Below are 25149 nucleotides of genomic sequence, written 5' to 3'. Positions count from 1 at the left end.
AGAAACCGGTGCTCGTGAAAAAAAATATATAAAAACGCTAAAACGGAATAAATAAATAAATAAATAAATAAATAAATAAATAAATAAATAAAAGGAAAGAAAGGCGAAGAAAAAGAAAAAGAACACTAAGCAACCAAACTAAGTGTTGTTGTCTACAGCTTGAAATTGTACGTAATTTATACCACGTTCATAGTGGTACGATGGACATAGTACCATGCTTTGAGTAGTAACGCCTTTTCTCTGTATACATTTCGTAGCTGTAGCAGAGTGGTCAGAGTGTCAGTGGTTCTTCCATAACCTGTTTTCGTTCGCAGGCTCAGCACCGAAAAGCTATGCAAATACAGGCCTAACAAGTGTCACAAGCATGACATGGTGAGCACGCGACACTCGATGGCAGTTCACTGCGTACAGCAAGTCCTATAGTCAACACTATTACCAACCAGGTCACGTAACAGTTTATTGCTTCATATGTATGTATGTATGTATGTATGTATGTATGTATGTATGTATGTATGTATGTATGTATGTATGTATGTATGTATGTATGTATGTATGTATGTATGTATGTATGTATGTATGTATGTATGTATGTATAATAATAATAATATTTGGGGTTTTACGTGCCAAAACCACTTTCTCATTATGAGGCACGCCGTAGTGGAGGACTCCGGAAATTCTGACCACCTGGGGTTCTTTAACGTGCACCTAAATCTAAGCACATGGGTGTGTTCGCATTTCGCCCCCATCGAAATGCGGCCGCCGTGGCCGGGATTCGACCCCGCGACCTCGTGCTCAGCAGCCCAACACCATAGCCACTGAGCAACCACGGCGGGTTATGTATGTATGTATGTATGTATGTATGTATGTATGTATGTATGTATGTATGTATGTATGTATGTATGTTTCAATTTTATTTTCCCATCCTTCAATACAGATGGAGGTTATACAGAAAGAAGCTACAAGAGGGCAGATTTACGAGTGTGTATATATATATATATATATATATATATATATATATATATATATATATATATATATATATATATATATATATATATATATATATATATATATATATATATATATATATATATATATATATATATATAGAGAGAGAGAGAGAGAGAGAGAGAGAGAGAGAGAGAGTTGAGATAGGGCTTCAAGTTTTCTTTCTTTTCCAAAAATTTTCTATAAAGATGATTGAGTAAAAATGTGTTAGTCACCATGCTATAACTTCTTTTGAATGCAACAAGCCTAATCATGATCACCGCAGTTGTTGTCGACCACAACAATCTTTCTGTTCTCGCATACGTGCATTCGACAGGTGGGTCCAACATTAAAAGGCAAGAAAGGAAAGTTCTAGCTATTTCATCGCTGCAATGACGCTGACTGTAGGTGTGCAACACTGCCTGCAAGCCATAATGAGAAACTACCTTCGGGCACTAAGTATTTTTCTTACTTTCGGTCAACCTTTGCTTCATTGCTAGAGTGTGCTCAAGTGGCAATCCTAAGAGAGTCATTCTTAGCATGTATCTTCTTAACTAATTATGACTAAGCTCTTTTTTCTGCGAAATAAGTATGCGGATCCAAGGCACATGTAGGAATATCTGTCACTCGAACCTTTGGTGAAGTTGCGCGTGAATGTATACAACGTGTCATCTCATGCAATCTTTGCGCTTATGCGTAGTATACAGCTTCAATGTGACGCCATGGTCATGTTCATGCGCTACACCGTTCGGAATATAGTAAGCTGAAATGGGGTTCATGCGAATGCACTCTGAGAGTCGCCGACGCAGTAACGTCACGAGGAAGTGGGCGATGTTTGTCGAGGGAAGAATGGTGACGATAGACGTATGCTGAGAGGAGCACGAAGTTAAATGCAAGAGTAAGGTTGACCATTATTTTTCACCTTTAATTACTGCGTCCATGTTCTATATGAAATGGCGCGCGCGAGAATGCTGTCGTGCGAACGTGTCTCGCCAACACCTCCTAGACATAAGTTGTTGGTCCACTTCGCTCCGTAGTTTTTGCAGCCAAACGGCACTGAGCATCCAAGCAGACCCTCTAACGTTCTTCGCAAGTTCCACGTATGCGCCACTGGTAGACAAGGCCACCCACCGTGGCTGCCTAGTGGCTTTGGCGCTGCGCGGGTAAGCACGAGGTCGCGATATCGCTTATCAGCCGCAGTGGCCGTATTTCAGTCGGGGCGAAATTTAAAAAAAAATTCAGTTAGGTCAGTTCGGTGGTAGCTAAATAAGAGGTATTCTGCTTTTACCGTTTATTTACATCACAATCAGATTTGGTTTCGATCTACACTTTCAACTATATACTTAGAGGTCAATCTTACAATTACAGATACGATCTTCGCACAGGCAAAAACGCAGTTCAAATTGTGTCGGAGGGCCTCTCTAAATTCCTTTCCTTCTTTTTCATCTATCTCATCGTGTTTTCTGCGGCTTTATCTCAGACACATTGCACCCTCTATAGTCACTTCATAGACCATCTCAGTGCAACAGTTAATCTACAACCTGGCCCTTTCGTTTCACAGGAGCAAAGTGGCATGCTACAGCATGCACTCTTTTTAAAAGATAGAAATGAACGAATGGGTTAATTATGATTTCGGCGCATTTGTGCGAGACCAAGATGCACAACTTGGTTAGGTTCAAGAGAGATTAATTACAGACGGTCCGGTTGCACCAATCACGTAATATCGTGCGAAAGCACATTTTCTTGGACTGAATAAGCCACTGGCTTGCATAAAATTGGGCAATACTGGGCTGTTTTTGACCCGGCTGCTAATTAAACCCTTTGCAGTATCGATGGCCATGTTAAACTGTTGTTTTATTGCACGCATGATACGCATAATGCATAAATGGTGACTCGGTGGGCACACGAGGGCGAGGGTTGCAGACTTGCAAAAAGATCGTTTTGTTGTTTCACGCCATACCGGCCAGTGTTGTAGTGCAGGCCTCGAACTTGCATGAAGGGTATGCGAGGCGAAATCATGCGTTCCGCTATACAGTTGGGCCGAGGGAGGTGGGCAGGCTCGGGCGGATATTTATGCCCATTGCTTACAGATTACAAAGGCACTTTAGCTTGCGCTCGCGAAAACTTACACGTTCTATACATCTTAAACGAAGAGAATACTGGAACATCGGGAAAGGCCGAAGCCAAGGTCGCGTACATGGGCGGCATGACGCAATCCAACTCTTTGTTGTGCTACAGTCTGTCATACGCAGAACACGCAAAGCCAAACTGGTTGTAAATGAAGTTCCGCTTGAAGCTGGCTGTCGCTGCCTTTCCCAAAGAGAGATGTTCCTGGTCCTTGCGATGCTGGTATGCAAGGAACGCAAGTAATCGGGCTTGGCTCTGCTGCTACGTTTTGGCAGAGCACTTGGAACGCTTGTGTGATCTGTCGTTCTCCGATCGCGCCTCTCGTTCTCCGGCAGTTGGCACGTTTCGACGCCATGAATTGTAGCTGTAGAGCCTAGACGTTAGAGGTTCCCACCCACTCTTGGGAGTCGGCCAAGAGCCATGAACTGCATTCTTGTCTTTGCTGCTGAAGTCGCAATCGCTTCGCTACCTCTTCTTCGTCGTTCGATTCCCGGTGCCTCTGTCGACGTGGTCGTTGTTGTTCGCTGCGCTTGGTGCGACGAATCCCTTCTTCATTCTTTAGACATCGTGCAACAAGAAGAATAAGAAGATGCTGTGCCCTCGGGACGCGCGTGCACAGCGCGCTCCACGTGGACGCTTGCTGTTGTACGAGGGACAGAGGCGAAATCCCGGCTTGCAAGCTAGTAGTGATGTCGCACTAAAACGCCCATGCACCGTGCATTTGGCGCACGTTGAAGAACCCCGGGTGGTTCAAATTATTCCAGTGTCATTCCACCCCCCACCTACGGTGTGCCTCATAATCAGTTCGTGATTTTGGCCCGTAAAACCCCAGATATTATTACGACAACACCGACGCCAACGGCAACGGCGCTATCGCAACTGCGGGCGATTTCTTTCGTTGCTATGAAAGTGGAAGCGGCCCGCTGCTCTAGCGCTTTCAGCGGTAGCGTACCCCAGGTAAATAAAGGTCTGTCTGTCTGTCCGTCCGTCCGTCCGTCCGTCCGTCCGTCGCTGTTGCATGCCATTCTAAGCAACTGACACATCAAAGACGGCCCGCACTCTTCGGAAATACCTCAGGAGTCGGTTGGTGGTTCCTATGATGAATCATCACCGACACCCTGGTCGTACGGTCGCTTCGATGCTCCCACCCAAGCGGCCTTTCTGGATAACGCCATCAGCCCTTTCAACTCCGCAGCCGTACAAAAATCTATCTGGCCGCCTCCAACAGGGCGCCGGTAAAACGCCACGAGCGAAACAAAAGTACCGGATTACTGCTTTAGAATATCACACAATGAAGCTGCCTATTAGGGTGAGATATACAGAAAGTAGCCCTGATATCAAAATCATCGATATATACATTTCATAGCGACCATTTGGGTGAATTTGTAGCATTTGTGAGAAAACGTGAAATGACGGTGACTCTATGAAAGAGAACTTCGATTTAGGGCATGAAATATTCACAAGAAGAATTTCGTGAATTAGCAAAATAAACAAAAATTGAAGCACCAACTTTACAAATCGGTAACTCTGTACCCAAAAGAAATATCGCAGCTCTCTAAAATGCATCTGTTAGGGTATTTAGAGCGGGCATATAGATTTATGAAGTTACAGATTACGTAAGATTGTTAGAATGTTTAAAAGAGTCTAGCAACACTCCTACTCACACATTTGTAGTATATACATTTGAGTGGTGTATAATACATCGATGTTTTCCACTTTAGATTAATTATACGCTGCGATTTACGGAATCGCAATGTCGTTTTTATTTTGTTGCTGAGCTATAGCGTTGAAAACTCGGTACACGAGCCTTTTGAGCTTCGCAATTTTAGACAATTTTTGTAAAACAATATTGACGGCCTAAACATAAGTATCCGCCTCTGCAGTGACTAGCCTAACTTTTTCTTTTAAATGGGACGAACCTAATCAGATTAGATGCCGTGGTTGCCGAGATAAATGAGTTCTCTTTTCCTATGCATTTAGAAAGGAGCCCCGAGCTAACCCTGCCCCTTAACGCCAGCATTACTGCGATATCAGTGGGATGCGGTACACTGTCTTTGTAGAGGAACCACGCAATTAGGACACATAAATCCAGAGTTCCTTATTGTTCGAGGAAGGAGGTGCAAGGCCTATGTGAAACATCCGTAGCCACTCAACGCTGGGCGTTCACGCTGCACGAAATAGCTGGATCATATTGTGGCGAATTTTGACTTTTCACGGCGGATACCATCGCGTGCTCTACGGGTGTGGTATAAGAGTTATGTTCAGCCAAATGCATTGTTGTCGTCGTCATCGCCGTCGTCGTCGTTATTGTTGTCGTTCGTTGTTGCTGTTGCCTCAATTATGATTATTATTATTTGATATGAAAACACACATACAATGCACATAGAGTTTAATAGGGAAGAAGTTAGCCTCATGATTCATACCGAATCGTACGTTGCAGTACTCTGTTGCTGACTAGTTTCTTTTTGGGCAGCACAATAGAAAAATGGTTTCTATGCACGAAGGTGATCGGCAACACTGAAGGGTATGCACACTGAAGGGTATGCACACTGAAGGGTATGCAACACTGAACAGTATCCAAAACGCGTACAAATTAAGAAAACAAACAATGCAGAAAAGATTATTGGGTAACGTAAGGACACGGGAATATAGATAGTGTATACCTCACCAAAGATAACTAGGATACACCAACGTCACCACCCATAGCAGCGTAACCTTCCAGACGCTTCAATGGACGCGTATAGAGCTACAATTTATTTATTTATTTATTTATTTATTTATTTATTTATTTATTTATTTATTTACAATACATGGAAGACCCTGCAGGCAAAGCTTTACTTGAGAGGTAATGGTCGTGTCACTGCCGACCTACTCACACGCACCAAGGGACCAGTTCGGTGTTGACAAATTTAAGTGTTGATTACTACTCTGAAATACGAGGTGCATTCTGCGGAAGGAGGATAAGCAGTGGCAGAAAGGAAAAAAGAATGATGACTTGAGTCTGGTTCAGTAAAAAAAAAAAAAATCAGGTGTTAGTAATAGAGAGACTGGGTCTGTGAAGGCGACAATTCGTGCGCAGAACTCTGCTGTGCCTATGAACTTGTTTTCGTTGTGCCGTAGCCATATCGGCTAAAGATTTTCCCGATTGTCTCTCCAACTCTCAATAATATTGCAGTGATTACAACCTGAACATAAGCGTTAAAAGTTGTGCTGGTACAAATTATTTGTCTACGGTCCATCGTTAAACACACTGTTGCTTTAGGCTTCTTATAGCTAGGTGGCGCGGTGTGATTATGGTGCATACAGAATACAGGTCTTTCTTTTCATTCGCTGTTTACCACATGTGGAATTTAGAGGAATACTGCATAGAAAACTGTTAACATTTCTTTTTTGCAGCTGTGCTTGTTTGTCCTTTTAATTTTCTTGTTTTTTTTTAAATCTGTGGCCGCGTTACGGAATGAGTGGACTGGACACAATGATTTGTCAATTTTCCCTTTATTGAGTTGACAAGTTGGTAAGAAAAGTTAGTTTGTGTAGTTTCGTTATACGATGTTTCAGCTTTTTTTTTCCAACGGCGGTCGGCGTTCGTTCGAGACAAGTAAAACAAAAATGGAGTCAATGAATAAATTACTCGCGTAAACTTGTATTTATCTGGACGACTGGATCGCCGATCCACATTTTGCCACATATTGTAGTGTAAAACCTTTCTGCTACGCAGTCATTTGACTTCACGACTGGCGTGAACTATTCGTAAAAACATACCGACAATTATTTACATATTGTCTGTATAACGTTTGCATGGCACATGATTACTATCTGTTATTTGAACTCCGCCTGCATGTATTAAGTCAGGACGACAATATTCCTTCTGCTTCCGAAGTTCGCACGAAGCTAGGCATATATGTGGCACGGGACGCGCCGATGAAATTTGCCTTCACCCGGCGCTACTCTCGCCTTCACCAGACAGCTGGTGAACGGCTTTGACTGCGAGCACTGGCAGACGACTAAAGCGCTGTACTGCATGTTACGTGCTTGTCCAGTTAATGCGCGAGAGTGAGAGACAGACACTGGGCATTTTCTGCACCAGCATAGGCAGGCAGCCACTGTCGGAGGACGCTGTTCCGGGCCAATGGCCCGACGCGATAGAGTTTCTTTACAAAAGTTACTCAAGGCAACTCTGGAGCAAGTGTCTACGGGAGGTGCAAGCGGGGCTGTTCAGTCAGCATGGGAATGATCGGCAGTACATGGATTTACTTTCAGCAAAACACCACTGCTTTAATAATTCAACGATTCGTAATGACTGTACGCACGTGCACTAAAGCTACTTGCCTTGCTGCGTTTACAAAACTACGTGAGCTCTGAAGTTTGAAGTGATTAAGCATAATAAGCAACCTCACAGGTTCGTTTGAACCCAGAAGCACGAACATCAGACAAATCTATGGCATGTACTAACCATCATTCTCGTGGTAGGTGAACGATTGCAACACCAGAATTCGCTCTGGTGTTTTTGTAGTAAACTCCATGCCCGATACTATGCAGCTTTGAGGCTGACAGAAGCCTAACTGGCATATTTGCACGCCGCGGGACCGGACGAACACGTTCAGTATGGAGTCGCTGTAATGTGCAGTGTGCCACTCCTGAACTGGTAATAAGTGCACCGTGACTGCAATGCTTCTTCCATCATGCCGAGAGAAGGAAGGCTGACGTGATGCATAAAACTGACACCCACGCGTAGGAAACAAAAACAAAACAAGAACAGGTCTTCATCACTTACGTCAGCAGTAATTGATGGCGAAATGTTACTTTATTTGGTGTTCCGCTTAAGAGATAATCGTACTTTACATGTACAACCGCACACCCTTCCCACGCATTTTTTCATACCTTTCCCAATCAACTGTTTCAGCTGCCCTTTCCTCTTCCCTAATGGAAAGCTGGAGTTTGGACGCATCTACCGAGGCCATTCTCTCTGCCTTTACTGGGGACAAAAACCACTCTTAATGCGTTTGTGGTTTGCAAATGCAACCGTTATGAACGTGTATTCTTAAAATTCTTTTCATCTCGCAAGTATTCCTCTGTGAACAACTGTCGTAAACGGCGCCCTCTTGTTCAATGTTACTACAGTTTATTTTAAATCCCGTGTACGCAGATGGAAGCCCCGGGCTTGTACATAGTGCAGTCCATGCCGGTCCTACGGAATGCCACAACGTTCCCACCCCAGGAACTGTTCTCTTGCGTGATGACGTCTGGTGAAGCGAGATGCCCCGCTTACAACTGCAGCGACAGGTGCCACTTGCACGTTATTTGTGCAAAGATTTCTGCGAAGGGACACTAAAAAGTAAAATTGAATTGAGTTGTACCGGCAAATTGAAGGGGGGAGGGGGGGGGGGTCCTGGTAAGCCAGAAAAGACGCAAAACTAAAACGCGTATGGCAATGTTACGTTACAGTTTCCAAATTAACGCACTTCGTGACGTCATGGATGTTGCTAGCGCTTTTCACGACCAACTTTTAAGTTCATATGCAAACAAAGATTACATTGCATTGCAAAGGAACCGAACAATCAGCCCATGGAGAGTTTCGATAATGTGTTCTGAATGAAAACAGCCCCCGCGTGTGAAAACACTTTTAAATCCGTGACGTCACAGTATTATGCCTATGCCGGAGAAGGGGCATGAAATTTGATTCGAAGTCCTCGTCGTTTCTCAATAGACGAGGAAGTGCACGTTATTTTAAAAATAGAGCTTGTGGACTGCATTTTCTTCGTCCATGGGACACATAATCGTGCCGGCAATGCATTAAACTGTAATATTGTCTTTCATAATAACAGGTTTCAATTCAAGTGTCTTTATATGTCTACGCACTAAATGAAGAACTCAAGGAGTTGGTTAGTAATTGTTTAGCGTAGGTAAGTTGCAGAGATGAATTTTCCTGCATTAAGTTACCTTCTGCGAAGGCGGATATGCGGTCAAGCACAAACTAGTAAAGAACAGTTAAAGAAGTGCAAAAGAAAAGCACCGTGTTGTATTTGATGTACTTGCCGCAATACAAGTAGCCATTTTTAGTAATTGTTTAGTGTAGGTAAGTTGGAGATATGAATCTTCGTGCATTAAGTCGATCTTCTGCAAAAGCGGATACGCAATCTAGCACACGCATGCAAAGAACGGTTAAAGAAGGACAAAAAAAAAAAAGCACCGTGTGGTATTTGACGTACTTGCCGCAATACGGGTAACCAATTTGTAGTTCTTTCTTTCCGGACGGGAGCCTTTCTGAAACGTTGCTTTCTTACAAAAATTGCAGAATTCAGAGCACGTACTACAGGCTCCCCTCGCAGCTGTGCTTCACGTTCGACGTGAACGCGATACCGCGGGAGGAACACCCTTTCCAGGATTGTCCAAGTCAGTGGGACTGGGGTGAGTGCGCTTCGTAACCGGTGGGCTGCCAACTCCGCCATTCTTCTTTTACAGCCCCCACTGTTCATAGTTATTCGAGTAAAAACGCGGGATTCACTTGCACAGTACTCGGTCGACATAGCACCGTGTCGAGGAGTAACAGGAGTTTTGAACAGCGACTCCGAGGCGGGGCAACTCGCGCGAACTTTCCCGATCTCACAAGCCATGCACGAGCATAAATATACCCCACCTCACAAAACTCTGTGCACATCAGTGAAAGACTTATGGTAGCACCAACCTGCAAGAAAAGAAAATTAGCAGAATGAATTCCTCATTAGACGCCTCCTATCGTCCTCCGTGTGACGTCGACCGAATATAAGTGTTAAATAGAAAGCGTCAACCAAGTGTCTGCGTTAAGAATACAAGTTCGTTTTACAAGGTGTTTCTAATGATTGAATGAGTAAAAAAAAACATTAATCATCTCTCTATAATTCGCCTACTTTCTGTATCTTTTTCATGTTCATTATTCCCTCTTTTCGTGTCCTAGTCGTATGACATTTACATTGAACTTGCCTTTTTTTTAGCGTCGACACTTGGTTGAATTTTTTTTTTCAGCATCTTCAACTCTGGAATGCACCCCTCACCTCAATTTTCTTGTTGCACGTTCACGCTACCGTGAGGCATAATATCTATTAGGCTGAATGTCTACGGTTTCAAAGGCACGCCAAAGGTTCGGGCGACGCATTCACGCGGCCTGCGGCTCTCCGCTTTCCCTGCTTATGCGACTTAATTGACTGTTCTGCATTCCGATGACGATGATAATGCTGTTGCTGCTACTGTTGATGTTGAATATGTTCTATCGGCAACTCTTTCTGAATGAGGCGGTGAAACAACATTCCCCTAGCCTGTTTGAGCTAATCAGCGATGCTACAGAGGCTTTTCAGTATATGGCATTTTGTCTACATCTCCTTAATGACTTTCTCTTTGATAATTTCTAATCTGACTTTTGAACGTGGGCAGAAGATCGTGTCATCTGTCGGGGAGCGCAGCAGTTAAGTTAGATAGCACTTGGCTGTGGCATGGCAAAGGGCGACAGCGACACAGGCACTCACATGCCCACTCTATTTATGGCAAATTATAATTCTTTTTTATTATGATTGAATTTAGAGCTCAGCTCTTTATGGTCTGCTCTTGCAGTGAGCGTCGTCGGCGGCGGCGTAACCGAGCGAACGAGCACAACAGCGAAAGATGAAAGAGCGAACGCGGAGCGGTAGGTAAATGACGCGAGCCGCAAAAGGCGGAGACCAATGAGAGCGGCCCGTTCAGTGACGTACGCGTTGGAAACTGGTTTCATGCGCACCCGCCCGACTCGTCGATGCGTACTCGTATCAAGCTGGTGTCAGTCGGACCGCTCGTTTCGTACTATTGTCTGCTCACGTCAGTTTTCACTCGCGCTTGTTTGCTTTGCTTGGTTTGTTCTCGTTCGCGCTTGTTTCGATTGTCACGGTTTTGACTTGTTTTGTAATCTGATTTTATGCGCGACGCGAATTGCTTAGTACTTTCTGGAATCCAAGAGGCAACAGTGATTACACTGGAACCTTCTGCGAGTCAAGGATACAACCTGACGCGCTTGAGTCGCAGATCCGATTTTTGACGATTGCCGACTCTGCAATGCGTCTCTCAAATTCTTTGCCTAAATATATTGCGAAATGAAAACACGTATAGAGCTGCGCTCGAATTTCGCATTAGGGAGTATCGTAATTATCGGTGAATTTTTTTATGGGTATATTCAATCATTATGAATGATTTTTTTAATATTTTGATTGTGATTTTATGATGTAAAAAGAACGAGCAAATGGAAAGGAATTCTTAGTTCTTGACTGTTGCTTCGTGTTTTCGACACGGAGGAGTACCACTTGATGCCAGTTTCATGTTCATACGACCTCTACAAGTTACCTAACCGACGGCTTTCTCTTTTCTGGAATTGGTTACCAGATGGCTATATCCATGATACACCAACTCCGTCTGAACTCAGCTAAGACGACCTTGTCTTCAAAAAGGAATGGGAGAGCACTTCCCTTTCTGCAACGCGCAGCTGGCTGTTGTCTGATTTGTTGACAGGAGCCTTAGCTTTCACTGCATGTGCGTGGAGTTAGACTGATTATAAAGGGAAATCTGCCGCTGCAGAGTGTTTAGCTCCGTTGTAATAATAGTTGGTATAATCGGCGTCAAAAGTTCACACACCACGAGATCCGAGAAAAACCTGGATATTTCTGTATAGCCTGCACAGACAGCCTGTTACATTTTCAGCCCGTACTAGTAATGTGCGAACAACAAAGCGGTGTACAGTTCTACTGCTTACGGCCACAAACTGCACGGAAATTAATAATTATTGCGAATCTAATGGTCTAGAAGCTTTTCACGCCGACTGCACAACTTTACCGGAATTTGTCATAGCTTAGCTGAGTTACCAGACTGCAGTAGTTTCTTGTATTATGGTTGATTGTTCTTCAACTCAGTTTCTTGCTAACCCCAAAATTTATCTTTAGTGTGGTTGAAATCGAAGCAAGACAAAGGAGTATAAGGTGGTGGAGATTGGAATTGATGGGCAATGTACGAACAAGGGGAGCATGAACCCGGAGCTGAAGTTTTGATAAAGGGATGTTGTTTTCGCCAGGGGACATGCCCTGCCGTAAGATAACAATCTGCCTTATTTGAACGTTGCCTCCCGGCATTGGTTTGTCCTGCTCGCCTGTCGTTAATTAATTTACAGCAGATAAATGTAGTAAGTTCATAACCAATTTATGTTAAGCAGTTTCCAGAGCAAGAATTAGTCCCGAAAGTAATGGATATGAGGGCCGCTGCTTCTTGCTTCTCGATAATATTTGGACACTTCATCATGGGTGCTTATTCATGATATGTTCTAAAGTTTCTCATTTATGATGTTTTAACGAGGGTGCGATGGTAATAAATAGAGGTAAGGTTATAATAATCACTTCCGCACAACAAACCTTCGTTGACAGATTAGATTGTAATAAGAAGCTACGAGATCATTCGAAGTCAGAAGGGTGAATTTCGCGCAAGTAGCGTATGCAAAAACTATGCTGCTGCGCGAAGCGCTGTGTTAGTAATGCGCGCAGAAACTTGTGCCGGATTTATTCCTAGTAATGTTCCTATGAAACTTCGACGTGGCCTGAGAGATTTTCAGTGAGCGCTGGACACCTCGAGGTGCGCTGAATGTCTGAGCAGAGCCACATAAAAAGCAATTACCTTAAGGACGTGCCCTAAGGCGCCCTTAGAACTGTGGCATGATCCCATGGCGTGAGCCGAGAGAGCCCACATAGTATTGTAATCGCACCGCTGGCACGAGTTGTTGGGAACTCGGCGCTGACGCCCGTTGTTGCACCTGGGTCGCAAGCCCCAAGGGTAGCGTTGGCCTGGCGGCCTGGGGCACAACTGGAAGCATCCGAAGGTCCCGGCAAAGCATGAGTCGACTGGTAACAACAAAACAACTTGTTTATTCTAACATCGCAAAGAGTTGGCGGTCAGGTCGACCGAAGTAGAGAGACGGGAGAGCACGTTACTCAACAGAAGAAATTGGAGCCTCCCTTGGCGTCCGGGGGCAGCTGCTTTTATACTCTCGCAGTTGAGGGCAAGAAGGAACCCCTCTATAGACGAGCACGTGACTGTGCCGCTCGGACACAATGGGATGAGAAGGTGGAGCAGCCGTCGTGCCGGCGCCGTTCGGGCACAATGGGAAGAGAAGGTGGACGCATCCGTCGTGTCGGCGCCGGTCAGACCCCCTCGCTTCACAGTTGGGGGAGCTCCTCTCCCCGGCTGCCGCGCTTCGACAAGCGTGGGCACCAACATGCACATACACACACACACGCACATGAAGACACGTGGCATTGGAACATGCCTGGACGCGCTTGGCGGGGAGGCGTAGCGGCGGCGCCGAACGGGCCAAAATGTCTGCCGCTTTGAACGAAGCCCCGGCGTCCGTTGCATCCGCGCCGGCTAAACCGCGCGTCGTAGGCGAAACGTAACAGACCGCCCCGCCGGGGGAAGGAGATCCCGATGGTCAGGGGACTGCATCCGCTGTCCGGAGGGATGTCGCTCGATGATGCTCATAACCGAAGTCGGGCGTCCCTCGACGTTTCTTGAGCGCAGCACACAGAGAAGGCCTCGTTCTCTCGTTCAGGTTCACACAGGACACTGCAAAGTGACTTCTGGAGAGTTCACATTTTTGTTCTCGTTCCCGGCAAGCGTTAGAACTACGCTGAAACTCAACCGCTCAGTCAGCAAGCACGGCACAACCCTCACTAAGCCCTGCCAGGCTCTTTCCCCTTTTATACCACTGCCTAGTTCCTTACAGTAGTCTAGCAGCACTCAGAACGCGTCCACAAATTGGAAAATTGCACTAGAAAGCATATCATCACTTTGAAACACTACACAAAAGCAATATGTTAAAAACCCTGCCTCAGGAAGAAAAACATCAGTAACAAACAATTTTTAGGCTGATTCCTACGTTAGGGGCTTCGACTTAAGCCATCGGCGTTACCGTTGAGACTCCCCTTTTTGTAACGCACCTCAAAGGAATATTGTTGCAAAGCGAGGCTCCAGCGCAGGAGGCGGCCATTTTTGGGAGAGATGGTCTGCAGCCATTGGAGAGGGCAGTGATCCGTCTCAATGATAAACCTCGAGCCGGCTAGATAGCATGACAATTTCTGAACGGCCCACACGAGACACGCACACTCTTTCTCGGTGGCGCTGTACGCCTGCTCACGACTGGTCAGCTTACGACTAGCATACAGGACGGGGTGTTCTACTTCTCCATTTTCCCGTTGGCACAGTACAACGCCCATGCCTCGCTCACTAGCATCGCACTGAACAACGAACCCTTTTGTGTAGTCGGGCGATCGTAGCACAGTCTGGCTTGTTAGGGCAGTCTTTAGGGCGCTAAAAGCTCTTTCCTTTGTCTCGTCCCAGACGACTGTTTGGGGCTCTGTCCTTCTTAGAGCATCCGTCAGGGGAGCCGCGATATCAGAGTACCTGGGGATGTACCTCTGATAGTAGCCGGCGACACCTAAGAACGACCGAATATCGGTCTTCGTGCGCGGTTGCGGGAAGTCTCGCACAGCGGCCACCTTTATTTCAGAGGGGCGGCGACGACCCTGACCAATCACGTGACCGAGGTAGACAACCTCGGCCTGTGCTAACTGGCACTTAGGAGCCTTGACTGTCAAGCCCGCTTCGCGCAGGCGGGTTAGCACTGCCCGCAAGTGTGCCATATGCTCAGACCAGGATGCGGAGAATATCGCTACGTCGTCTAGATACGGTAAAGCGAATTCTTGCTGTCCCCGCAACACTTTATCCATGAGGCTTGAAAAGCAGTATGGCGCGTTCTTCAAACCAAAACTCAACACTTTAGGACGGAATGTTCCCATTGGTGAAATGAACGCCGCATACCTACTAGCCTCTTCTGTAAGTGGAACCTGCCAATAACCCCTGACAAGATCTAGGGTGGAAATAAACTGAGCGCTACTAACTTTCTCAAGGCGCTCCTCGATGTTAGGGATCGGATAAATTTGATCCTTAGTGATGGAATTAAGCCTGCGGTAGTCGACGCAAGGACGAGGTTCCTTGCCCGGTACCTCAACTAAAATCAAAGGGGAGGTATAATCACTCTCACCTGCCTCAATAACACCGAGCTGTAGCATTTTCTTTACCTCAGCCTCCATAATATCGCTCTGGCGGGGTGACACCCGATACGCCTTGGATCGTACTGGCTCTGGGGAGGTAAGTTCTATATCATGAGTAAGGACAGAAGTCCTACCAGGCCTCTCAGAGAACAGACCTTGAAACTCTTGTAAGAGCTGGTGTAGTTCGGTTTTCTGCTCAGGCGACAGCGGTGCTTTACTGATAAGGTCACTAATGACTTGACCGGTGTCTTCCCTGTTCGTCACTGAGCCTAGTCCCGGAAGCTCGACCGGAAGCTCTTCAGGAACGTTTACCATCATGCACACCACTGCTTCCCTTTGTCTATAAGGTTTGAGCAGATTACAGTGGTAAACTTGCTGTGCTTTCCGCTTTCCTGGCAGACTCACCACGTAGTTAACGTCCGACAGTTTCTGAACAATTCGTGCTGGGCCCTCCCACTGCACGTCTAGTTTGTTGTTTAGCGATGTGCGCAATACCATGACCTCATCGCCCACCTCAAAACGACGGGCCCTGGCTGTCCGATCATAATAAACCTTGGCCCTCTGCTGGGCCTTTGCCATTGCTTCACCTGACAACTCCTGTGCCCTTCTTAAGCGTTCGAGGAGCTTAAGCACGTACTCCACCACGACTGGGTCGTCGCCCCTGCCTTCCCACGATTCTCGAAGCATGTGAAGCGGAGATCGCAGCGAGCGACCGTACACCAGCTCAGCTGGCGAAAACCCCGTAGCCGCATGCGGCGCGGTCCGTAATGCAAACATCACCCCAGGCAGACACAGCTCCCAGTCAGTTTGATGTTCAAAACACAATGCTCTCAACACGCGCTTCATGACGGAGTGGAGCTTCTCAACGGAATTCGACTGTGGGTGGTACACTGAGCTGTGTAACAGCTTTACCCCACACCTTTCGAGAAAAGTTGTCGTCAAAGCGCTAGTAAACACTGTGCCCTGATCTGATTGGATTTCCGCAGGAAAACCAACTCGCGCAAATATGGACAGTAGTGCATTGACTATCTCAACTGAGCTGAGTTCTTTAAGCGGCACTGCTTCAGGGAACTTTGTCGCTGGGCAGATCACAGTCGAAATGTGTCTGTACCCCGTTGCTGTTACCGGCAGAGGTCCCACTGTATCAATAACGAGCCGTCTAAAAGGCTCCGTAATGATAGGTACCAATCTCAACGGCGCCCTCGATTTGTCCCCTGGTTTGCCCACCCGCTGACAGGTGTCACATGTCCTCACGAAATGGTCTGCGTCCCGAAAACACCCTGGCCAATAGTACTCTTGCAAGAGACGGTCCTTAGTTTTCTTAACTCCTAGGTGTCCGGACCACGAACCCCCGTGCGACAAGCGCAACAGATCCTGACGGTAGCACTGAGGCACGATCAGCTGATCGAACTCCACTCCCCTGCGGTCTAGATACTTCCGGTACAGGACCCCACCTCTTTCCACAAAACGTGCATTTTTCCTGGCGATACCTTCCTTGACATTGCAGCGCACGTTTTCTAGGCTGCCATCCTTCTTTTGCTCGGCTATCAAAGCCGACCGGCTGACTTTTAGCAACCTATTAAGTCCGTCTGACGTAGGCGCCATGAGCAAATCTGTAGATAGCTCTTCTAACTTTCCCGTGTCGGGCATTTCCTCTCCAGTATCTGGCGCCTTCAACGCTACAGGCTCAATTTTATTCAGTTCGGGCGTGCTCTGAATATCGGCTTGCTGCGCCTCTGACCCTTTTTCATTGTTTGATAACGTCGGCCCCGCAACTACCGCCTTTGCAGCGAGCTCCCGAACCTTCGATCTGGTTAAGGCCTGAACGCTAGCCTCACCAAACAAAAGCCCCTTCTCGCGCAGGAGGTGATCGGACCTGTTCGAAAATAGGTACGGGTACTGGGGGGGCAGCATAGATGACACTGCGGCCTCTGTCTCAAGCGCTCCGAATGGTCCTTCAATAAGCACTTTTGCTACCGGCAGACACACGCTATGAGCTTCCACGGCTTGCTTGATCCATGCGCACTCGCCCGTGAACATATGGGGTTCTACGTAAGAGGGGTGAACTACATCCATTGTAGCTGCGGAATCGCGAAGCACTCGGCACTCTTTCCCGTTCACGAGGAGGTCTCGCATGTAAGGCTCGAGAAGCTTCATGTTCTCGTCAGTGCTGCATATTGACAAAAACACAACTTTTGGTTTTGTTTCCGGACACTGCGCCGAAAAGTGACCCGGCTTCTGGCACGTATAACAAACGCGCGCTTGCCTCGTCTCGAACCGCTTTCTGCGTTCGGCTTCGGCTGCCGCCGTCTCCTTAGGTTCGGTCGCACTGCTTTCACTCGCATCCGCACTACGTGTGTTCCCCTTTGCTCTCATGGGTGTGAACTTCGGCCTCTCAAACTTTGAGCCAAATTCACCCTTTTGACCGTCCTTAGCTCCGCGAGCCCGACGCGTCACAAACTCCTCGGCTAGCTCAGCGGCTTTAGCCACTGTACTAACGTCTGGCCTATCCAAGACCCAGTACCGCACGTTCTCAGGTAACCGACTATAAAACTGTTCCAGCCCGAAGCACTACAGAACTTTCTCGTGGTCACCAAACGCTTTCTCTTCTTTGAGCCACTCCTGCATGTTTGACATAAGCCTGTACGCAAACTCTGTATATGACTCACTTTTGCCCTTCTAATTTTCCCGAAACTTCCGACGGAACGCCTCCGCTGACAGCCTGTACTTCTTTAGCAGACTCGATTTCACTTTGTGGAAATCCTCTGCCTCCTCTCTATTCAAGCGAGCGACTACGTCGGCCGCCTCGCCGGGTAACAAAGTGAGCAAGCGCTGTGGCCACGTTTCCCGAGAGAACCCCTGCTTCTCGCACGTTCGCTCAAAGTTAACCAGGAACAAACCAATGTCCTCTCCAAGCTTAAACGGCCGCATCAGGTCAGTCATTTTGAACAATACGCGTTCTCCTGCACCGTGTGCCTGACTTCCATTACGAGCGCGTTCCATCTCTACCTCGAGACGTTTCATTTCCAAAGCGTAGTCGCGCTCTTCTTTTTCTTTCTCTTTTTGTTCTTTAAGTTCGCGCTCCTGTTTTTTTGCAGTCTCCCTCTCCTCAATGGTCTCAAGGCATTCCGACAGCTTGTCATCCTCAGCTTCTAACTCAAGAATAGCCCTTAGCAGTTCTGGTTTTCTGAGTTTGTCTGAGACATCCAGACCCAACTCTCTTGCAAGCTCCAACAATTTCGGTTTGCGCAACGACTTCAAATCCATGGCTGTTCTGAATGCTGCTTTCTCTACTGCCTCCTATTGTCTTGCCGCAAACTAACCCGGCAGCAACGACAACCACAATTACCAGCTCTGTTTCTGACACTAACAAAAGCCTGGCAAAGCTCAGAAGAAGAAAGTCCCGCACTCACCAAACCTCGCAGCCAAGAATTCAGCGCAGTCGTTCCGCTGCAGGCAACCAGTCATCACACAGGGCTCGTTGCACTGCTCCCGGATGGTCGTTGTGCTGCTCAGCATACAGTCAACTGCATATCTTCGCTGCTGGCCTCCGTTGTCGCGATCTCACCGCTGGCAGACAGTTATTGTAATCGCACCGCTGGCACGAGTTGTTGGGAACTCGGCGCTGACGCCCGTTGTTGCACCTGGGTCGCAAGCCCCAAGGGTAGCGTTGGCCTGGCGGCCTGGGGCACAACTGGAAGCATCCAAAGGTCCCGGCAAAGCATGAGTCGACTGGTAACAACTAAACAACTTGTTTATTCTAACATCGCAAAGAGTTGGCGGTCAGGTCGACCGAAGTAGAGAGACGGGAGAGCACGTTACTCAACAGAAGAAATCGGAGCCTCCATTGGCGTCCGGGGGCAGCTGCTTTTATACTCTCGCAGTTGAGGGCAAGAAGGAACCGCTCTATAGACGAGCACGTGACTGTGCCGCTCGGGAACAATGGGATGAGAAGGTGGAGCAGCCGTCGTGCCGGCGCCGTTCGGGCACAATGGGAAGAGAAGGTGGACGCATCCGTCGTGTCGGCGCCGGTCAGACCCCCTCGCTTCACAGTTGGGGGAGCTCCTCTCCCCGGCTGCCGCGCTTCGACAAGCGTGGGCACCAACATGCACATACACACACACACGCACATGAAGACACGTGGCATTGGAACATGCCTGGACGCGCTTGGCGGGGAGGCGTAGCGGCGGCGCCGAACGGGCCAAAATGTCTGCCGCTTTGAACGAAGCCCCGGCGTCCGTTGCATCCGCGCCGGCTAAACCGCGCGTCGTAGGCGAAACGTAACAATAGCGAACTCGCGAGATGGCGTCCGGAAATTCTAAAATTTAAGAAGCGCCTGCTTGTTCCTGCGGCTGCCCTTACACCATGATGGCCACCGCTAGGAAAGTCATTTCGCTCGAGTAACTCGCAGCGCAATGCGCAAAGAAGGCTGCAGCGCCATATTTTTGTAAGCTTTACAAATTTGATAAAGCTTCAACAAGGCCCGAGACAGTCTGTAAGGTTTCCGGGGTTCTTCCATAAACTGTTGTTACCATGTGGTTTGTGCTGACAAACAAATGCAAGGGCTAAAATGTGTTCTTTGTTTGTCATTGCTGGCTTCTCGCTGCGCCTATTTATTACGACAGCATGGTCGCGAACGACAGTTTTCCGTCGCAGGTAGTCAGTACGGAGAAGGCGTGGGGAGGCAGCACAAGTAAAATTCTCTGTTGCAACCGCGCTGGTGAAGTATATGCACGCGCATATTGCTGCCATTAAACGTGTGCACTTTTTCGTGGTTTTGTAGCTTTGACAGCGCAAGGCACAGAAATGCCTGTGTAAAAGGTGTGCGTGGAAGCATAACGTATTCAATGCAGTGGGGAGTCGAGGTTTGCGATGCTTAGGTGACCACTCCATCTCCCTCACAATGCGACGCTGCGTTTAGGCAACGCAAGTGTCGGGACACCTGTCCTTGCAGAGCGACGGCAAAGTCTACCACTGCGGTCAAGGTCTTTCCTCCTTAGTCAAACATTTTTTGCCGATATGCGCTCTTTGAGACAGATGAAGGACCACACTGCGTCTCGGTATCATGTTGAGTTCTACCTTCTTGCTTGTTCAGCAAGTTCACTTTGCCATGCGCCCTTATTGCACGTCATAGTCGTCGTGCCGTTCTTCTTGTCATCGGCATGTCGCTGCTCGGAACAGCTCTTATCTTTTCAAAAGGACGCAGTAATTTTTGTCGAAGCTCCGTTTAGATTTCAACTCCTTCGTTGAGGAGCGAAATAGGCACGGAGGAAAATGGGGCACTTACGAATGCACCTTCCTCTCTGTTCTTGTCGGGAGTAAATAGGTAATGCTTCAAAGCGCTAACCTCGGTTTTGTGTCTTCTTTTCTTGACGGTAACAGCACCACCTTGTGAGTGACCACTTTACTCTGCACCCCTCCCTGCCTCCCACGCATATTATTTGATATACTAACTCCCTCTTACGTGAGCTTTACCTGTGAAATGCTATGAACTAGTACTGTGGTAACTACATGTTAACGTGGACAACGCTTGGTTTGCTAATTACTAAATTCAGAGCTGAGTTCCAGTAAGCTACAACTGCGCCGTTGTCCCAGACGTCACGACGTTCGCTTAAGCTATAAGCGCTAATACTGGCAGAGCTCTTAGGAAAAAATTTTCTGGCAGGTACACTTCTTTGCATTGATCGTAAAGCATCAGCTTCTCACTTGAAATGTGATTACCTTGTTGGTTTCATTTCTTTGTTCTTGAAGCTGTGCTTCGGTGTGTAAAATGAATTGAATTTGCGAATACACGTCGTCTACGCCTGCACAATGTCATTGCTTTGTACAAAAGTAGTAAACTTTTTTATCTCTTTATGCGCAGAGCTGGAGCTTCGCTACAGATTCTCTCAACGGGACACGATGCTGTTTCTACCAAAGTGGGTGTACCCGCTGTTCGTGCACCAAACAGGACTCAGCCCTCCCGACCAGCTGTCCGCAGTGCAGCTGCTCCCGGGGAAGGTCATCCACGTGACCGTCAAGCAGGCGAGAAACTTGCACCTCTGCCGACCTCACAAAGTCGGAACCTATAGAGGGGCACCTTGTCTCGGACTAAATTACGTTTCGGACACCGTGCTAGCATATAGAGGCCACATCGGCCGCATTGCTGACTGGTCAATTTCGGAGAAATCACTTTCAGTGCGATTCGATTGGCCAAGCCGGAGAAAGCGCGTATGATGAAACGACCGTCGCGCCTCCTCGCTAACATGTTTTCGGCGCCATTGCGTGATTTGTCAATGCACTGCCTACATTAAAAAAAAGACACTGTTTAGACAAATCGAAAGAAGGCATGCGATGTCACAAAATACACTCCACATCCGAATAGGCGATATACGCAGCAAAGCTGTGCACGGAATAACGTAAGCATTTTTCGAAGTGTCCGGTCGTTTTGTGCGATGTATATAGCTATGGCGGCAGAGCCGCGCTCTGTGGCATAACAGAACCTTCTTGAGTGTTTTCGTCCTTGCCATTTTTTTTTGTTTGCATTATGCGTTTACACGGATCCACTAGGTTCCGTGCTGATAATAACCTAACGAGCGTCTCTTGCTTTGGACTACACGCAGTTACGCACCTTCCGGCTGCCTGCGCCCTACAAGAGCATGTGCACGGACTACAAGGCGCTGGGCACTTTTCCAGAATTCAAAGGCATGCTGAACTACGACGTAAGTATGCACAATTCGTCGTGCGTACTCTTTTCATCTCAATGTTTGGAACGTACGCCAGAAACGCGCGGTGCGCTTTTTTTCCTGCGTGATCATTTGACAAAGTCACTTGATTGCGTCTCCTGCGGTATATACCCCGTCCGAAACACCGGTACCACGAGTCATTTGTCCTGCAAAAATCCCGAGCGTTCGCCGATCACCTGTGCAAAAGTGATGTTGCGCCTGCATATGGCGTTATGGTACCGGCAGCGATGTTAAGCACTGTTGTTAGTGGTGAAAATAATCTGTCGAAGTGACCTATAGCAGATAAAGACAGGCAAGGCCGCCATGAGAGGGCAAGGCGCGTTCATGGCATATATAGTTCAATGAGGCGCCGTTTTACCGTAGGCGTCGAAGCTCGCCTTGTGCATATGTGCTTCCCGGCAGGATTGAAGTTCGGACAATTAATCAGAACGGCAGAGTGCACACGCTCTAGCATTTGTACGGTCACGAGGTGTTTCATCTTTGAGCATTGTTGATCGTTCATAAGGCGCAATATATTTCTGGAATGATGCGTCAATATAAGGGAGAACCGGTACAAACAGATGTTCGGGTCCATACTGCAAAAGCGGGAAATGAGAGGGAAACGACTGTGGGGGGAAGGGGGGATACAACCTTGGGCAGAATTCAGGGAAGCTGGTGAAACAGACGAAGTGGCGTGTTCAAGAGCAGTATTCTGTAAGTGTCCGCCTATAGCGAACGTATGTATTTTCGTCTGCTACTGAAGTTCTGATTGGCTGATCAGCCAATCATCATGATCAGCCAATGATCACTTCAGCAGCAGATGAAATGGACACGTCCACTACGTATGGACACTTACAGACTATCCCCCGCTCCAGCACTCCCTTATAAACTGTCACTCAGGTTAACTTCAGAAACGGCAGCAGTGCTCTTGTGGCTACTGCGACGGAGGGGTGATGGGGGAAGTGCTATGGTTCGATGATATCGGATTAAAAATCTAGATGGCTAAAGATGATGTGAATGTGCTGTTTAAAAAAAACTAATAAAAAGCGCAATAAGGTAAGAAAACAGACGTCAGTCATGTAAAAGGTGTATCATTTTTTCAGAAGCACTGACGTGACAGCGTAGCGAAGGGAAAGGTACTTCCTTCCCGCAGCAGTCGTAAGTTAGCCTGAAACATGCAAAATTGTTTTTAGATCACAGCTTCGATGGTGTGGCACCATGCCTATACGTGAATCGGGCAAGACGCGCTGATGTTTTGCTTAGAAGTCTATCGACGACCACTGCCAAACTGGGAGTGTTGTTGCCCTTTAGCCTGGCTTGGCGCTGCTCTTGCAGTGTGCCTCAGCGTTTGCAAATACCATGAACGCTGGTATCCTATAGTTTCAGCAGTGTATATCGTTTCTGCAAAGCGCATGCATGGGCATGAAAAGAATAGGAGGTAAATGGTATCAGTGGTGGAAATAAAAATTGCGAACATCACGACCATAATCGGCCGATCTGCAATATTACGCAGTATATGGTGTCCAAAACACGACATCTGCGACGTGTTTCCCACTCCCAGAGTCGCGTCCGGAGCATTACACTAGCAAACACGTAGCCTTTGAGATCCGCATTTCAAATCCAGAAGGCGCCACTCTATGGAACGTGAATTTGGACACCACCTATACGCGATCTGGTGCAAGAGCTTCTGCAAAAAGAATTTTTGAGTTCCTTTTTCTTGTTTGGGGTGCCAGATTTGCATGCAGAAGTGCGCCATGGAGCTGGAAGTGATCCACTGCGGCTGCGTCCGAGTTACGCACGAGTTCACGGCAAGTTACCCCGCTGCGACGTGCGATTTCACCGCGTCAAGTAAGTTCCTAATTCCAGATCTGCCGCAAGCTTTTGATATTATTGTTGAATATAACGGCAAGCACTACAGTATTTTTTATGTAAATATAAAGCTGCATGCGAAATCGATTATTGAGGGGTATGTTAGAAGATTCATAACGTGCCAATAGCAAGCGGAGTCGCCGGATCACATGTTTCTAGAGAAAAAAAGATGTCGCAGTTTCGCCCGGAAGGCGAAGCATCGTTTGCGATAGCAAATTAGTACACAACTATATGAAGTAAGTGTAGTAGTTTTATCGGCCGAATAAACTTGGAAACATTCGCTTACTAACTAAATTAACAAGCATGGTGTCACGCGCTCAAAAGCAAACTCGATGAGCGCGGACAGTCACTGTCAAAACGCTAATGTGAGCAAGCACGGCAGCAGCAGCGAGCGAAGTGACCGTGCGGTCTATCACTTCAAGGCAAAAGCGGCGAGAACACAGCGCGCACGAAGGTACGAGCCGTCTGCAGATCCCTTTCAAAATACGGCGCGCGCGACCGCGCGCGGCCATGCAAACTACGCACTTGTTGGCCGAAGTCGAAGGCCCCCCCCTCTCTCCCTCGCCGCCTCCCCGCTTTCCCTCGTACATGGCGCGCGAGATTGAGCCGCGATCGTGAGCTCCCCTTGCGCCCGGCGGACTCTGTACACGTCGCAGATGGCTTTCAAGACAGAGCGGCCCGGCCGGGGCGCGCAGCCCCGAATATAACGCCGCCCCCTCCCACCTCACCCCTTAAACACGGTCGCCGTCGCCGTCGCAGATGGCGTTCTCGGCTTAAACTCGCCGTCGCAGATGGCGTTCAATATACAGCGGTCTGTAGGAAAAGAACTAGGAAGCTTACTTGCGAGTATGCGGCCTGTAGGGCGAGCAAAACACCAACGAGGAACGTCAAGCGGAAAGTCAGAGAGCCTGAAATAATCTCATGGGTGGCGGCAATGGAAAATAAACCTACCATGAGTAACTACTTAAGAGGAAAAAACGAAATCAGGAAAGACATAATTTATGATAACTCAAAGGGCAGCTCATTACCTTTCGAAGCGAGGTCTGGATGCCTTAGAACACGCACCTATAAAGCGAGATATAAGAACGAACCAGAAGCATGCGCTTGCTGCGGTAAAGCTAGGGAAACGATGGAGCATGTTTTATTAGAATGTGAAGGCGTCTGCCCAGCGGTCTATTTAGGCACCACTGGCCTCCTTGAAGCCCTTTGGTTCAGCGAGAGCAGTGGAAAAGCAAACATGTCCGCAATAGAGATTAGTAAGAGGCGATTGAAAGATTGCTGGAAGAGAACTGGGGAAACGACAAAAGATGGAGATCTACAGAAGCAAAGTTCGCAATAGGGGGTCTGAAAATTGGTTGTGGGAGTTCATAGTG

The 25149-nt window shown here is 47.5% G+C and overlaps 1 protein-coding gene across 1 annotated transcript in view; it reads left to right on the top strand.

The window, feature by feature from the left end:
• Window positions 1-280: 280 nt before the first annotated feature.
• LOC142574580 (uncharacterized) overlaps window positions 281-25149 on the top strand; it is a 50178-nt gene continuing 25309 nt past the window's right edge. Inside the window, exons 1-6 of the mRNA XM_075683629.1 lie at window positions 281-372; window positions 8261-8397; window positions 9410-9522; window positions 21067-21227; window positions 21806-21904; window positions 23641-23755. Of these exons, the coding sequence (XP_075539744.1) occupies window positions 370-372; window positions 8261-8397; window positions 9410-9522; window positions 21067-21227; window positions 21806-21904; window positions 23641-23755 (628 nt within the window). The 5' untranslated portion in view covers window positions 281-369. The remainder of the gene's footprint in view (window positions 373-8260; window positions 8398-9409; window positions 9523-21066; window positions 21228-21805; window positions 21905-23640; window positions 23756-25149) is intronic.

This window comes from Dermacentor variabilis, chromosome 3, assembly GCF_050947875.1.
Source record: "Dermacentor variabilis isolate Ectoservices chromosome 3, ASM5094787v1, whole genome shotgun sequence".
Lineage (NCBI taxonomy): Eukaryota > Metazoa > Arthropoda > Arachnida > Ixodida > Ixodidae > Dermacentor > Dermacentor variabilis.
The sequence above is the reverse complement of the archived record's forward strand: the minus strand, read 5'-3'. Positions and strand labels throughout refer to the sequence as shown.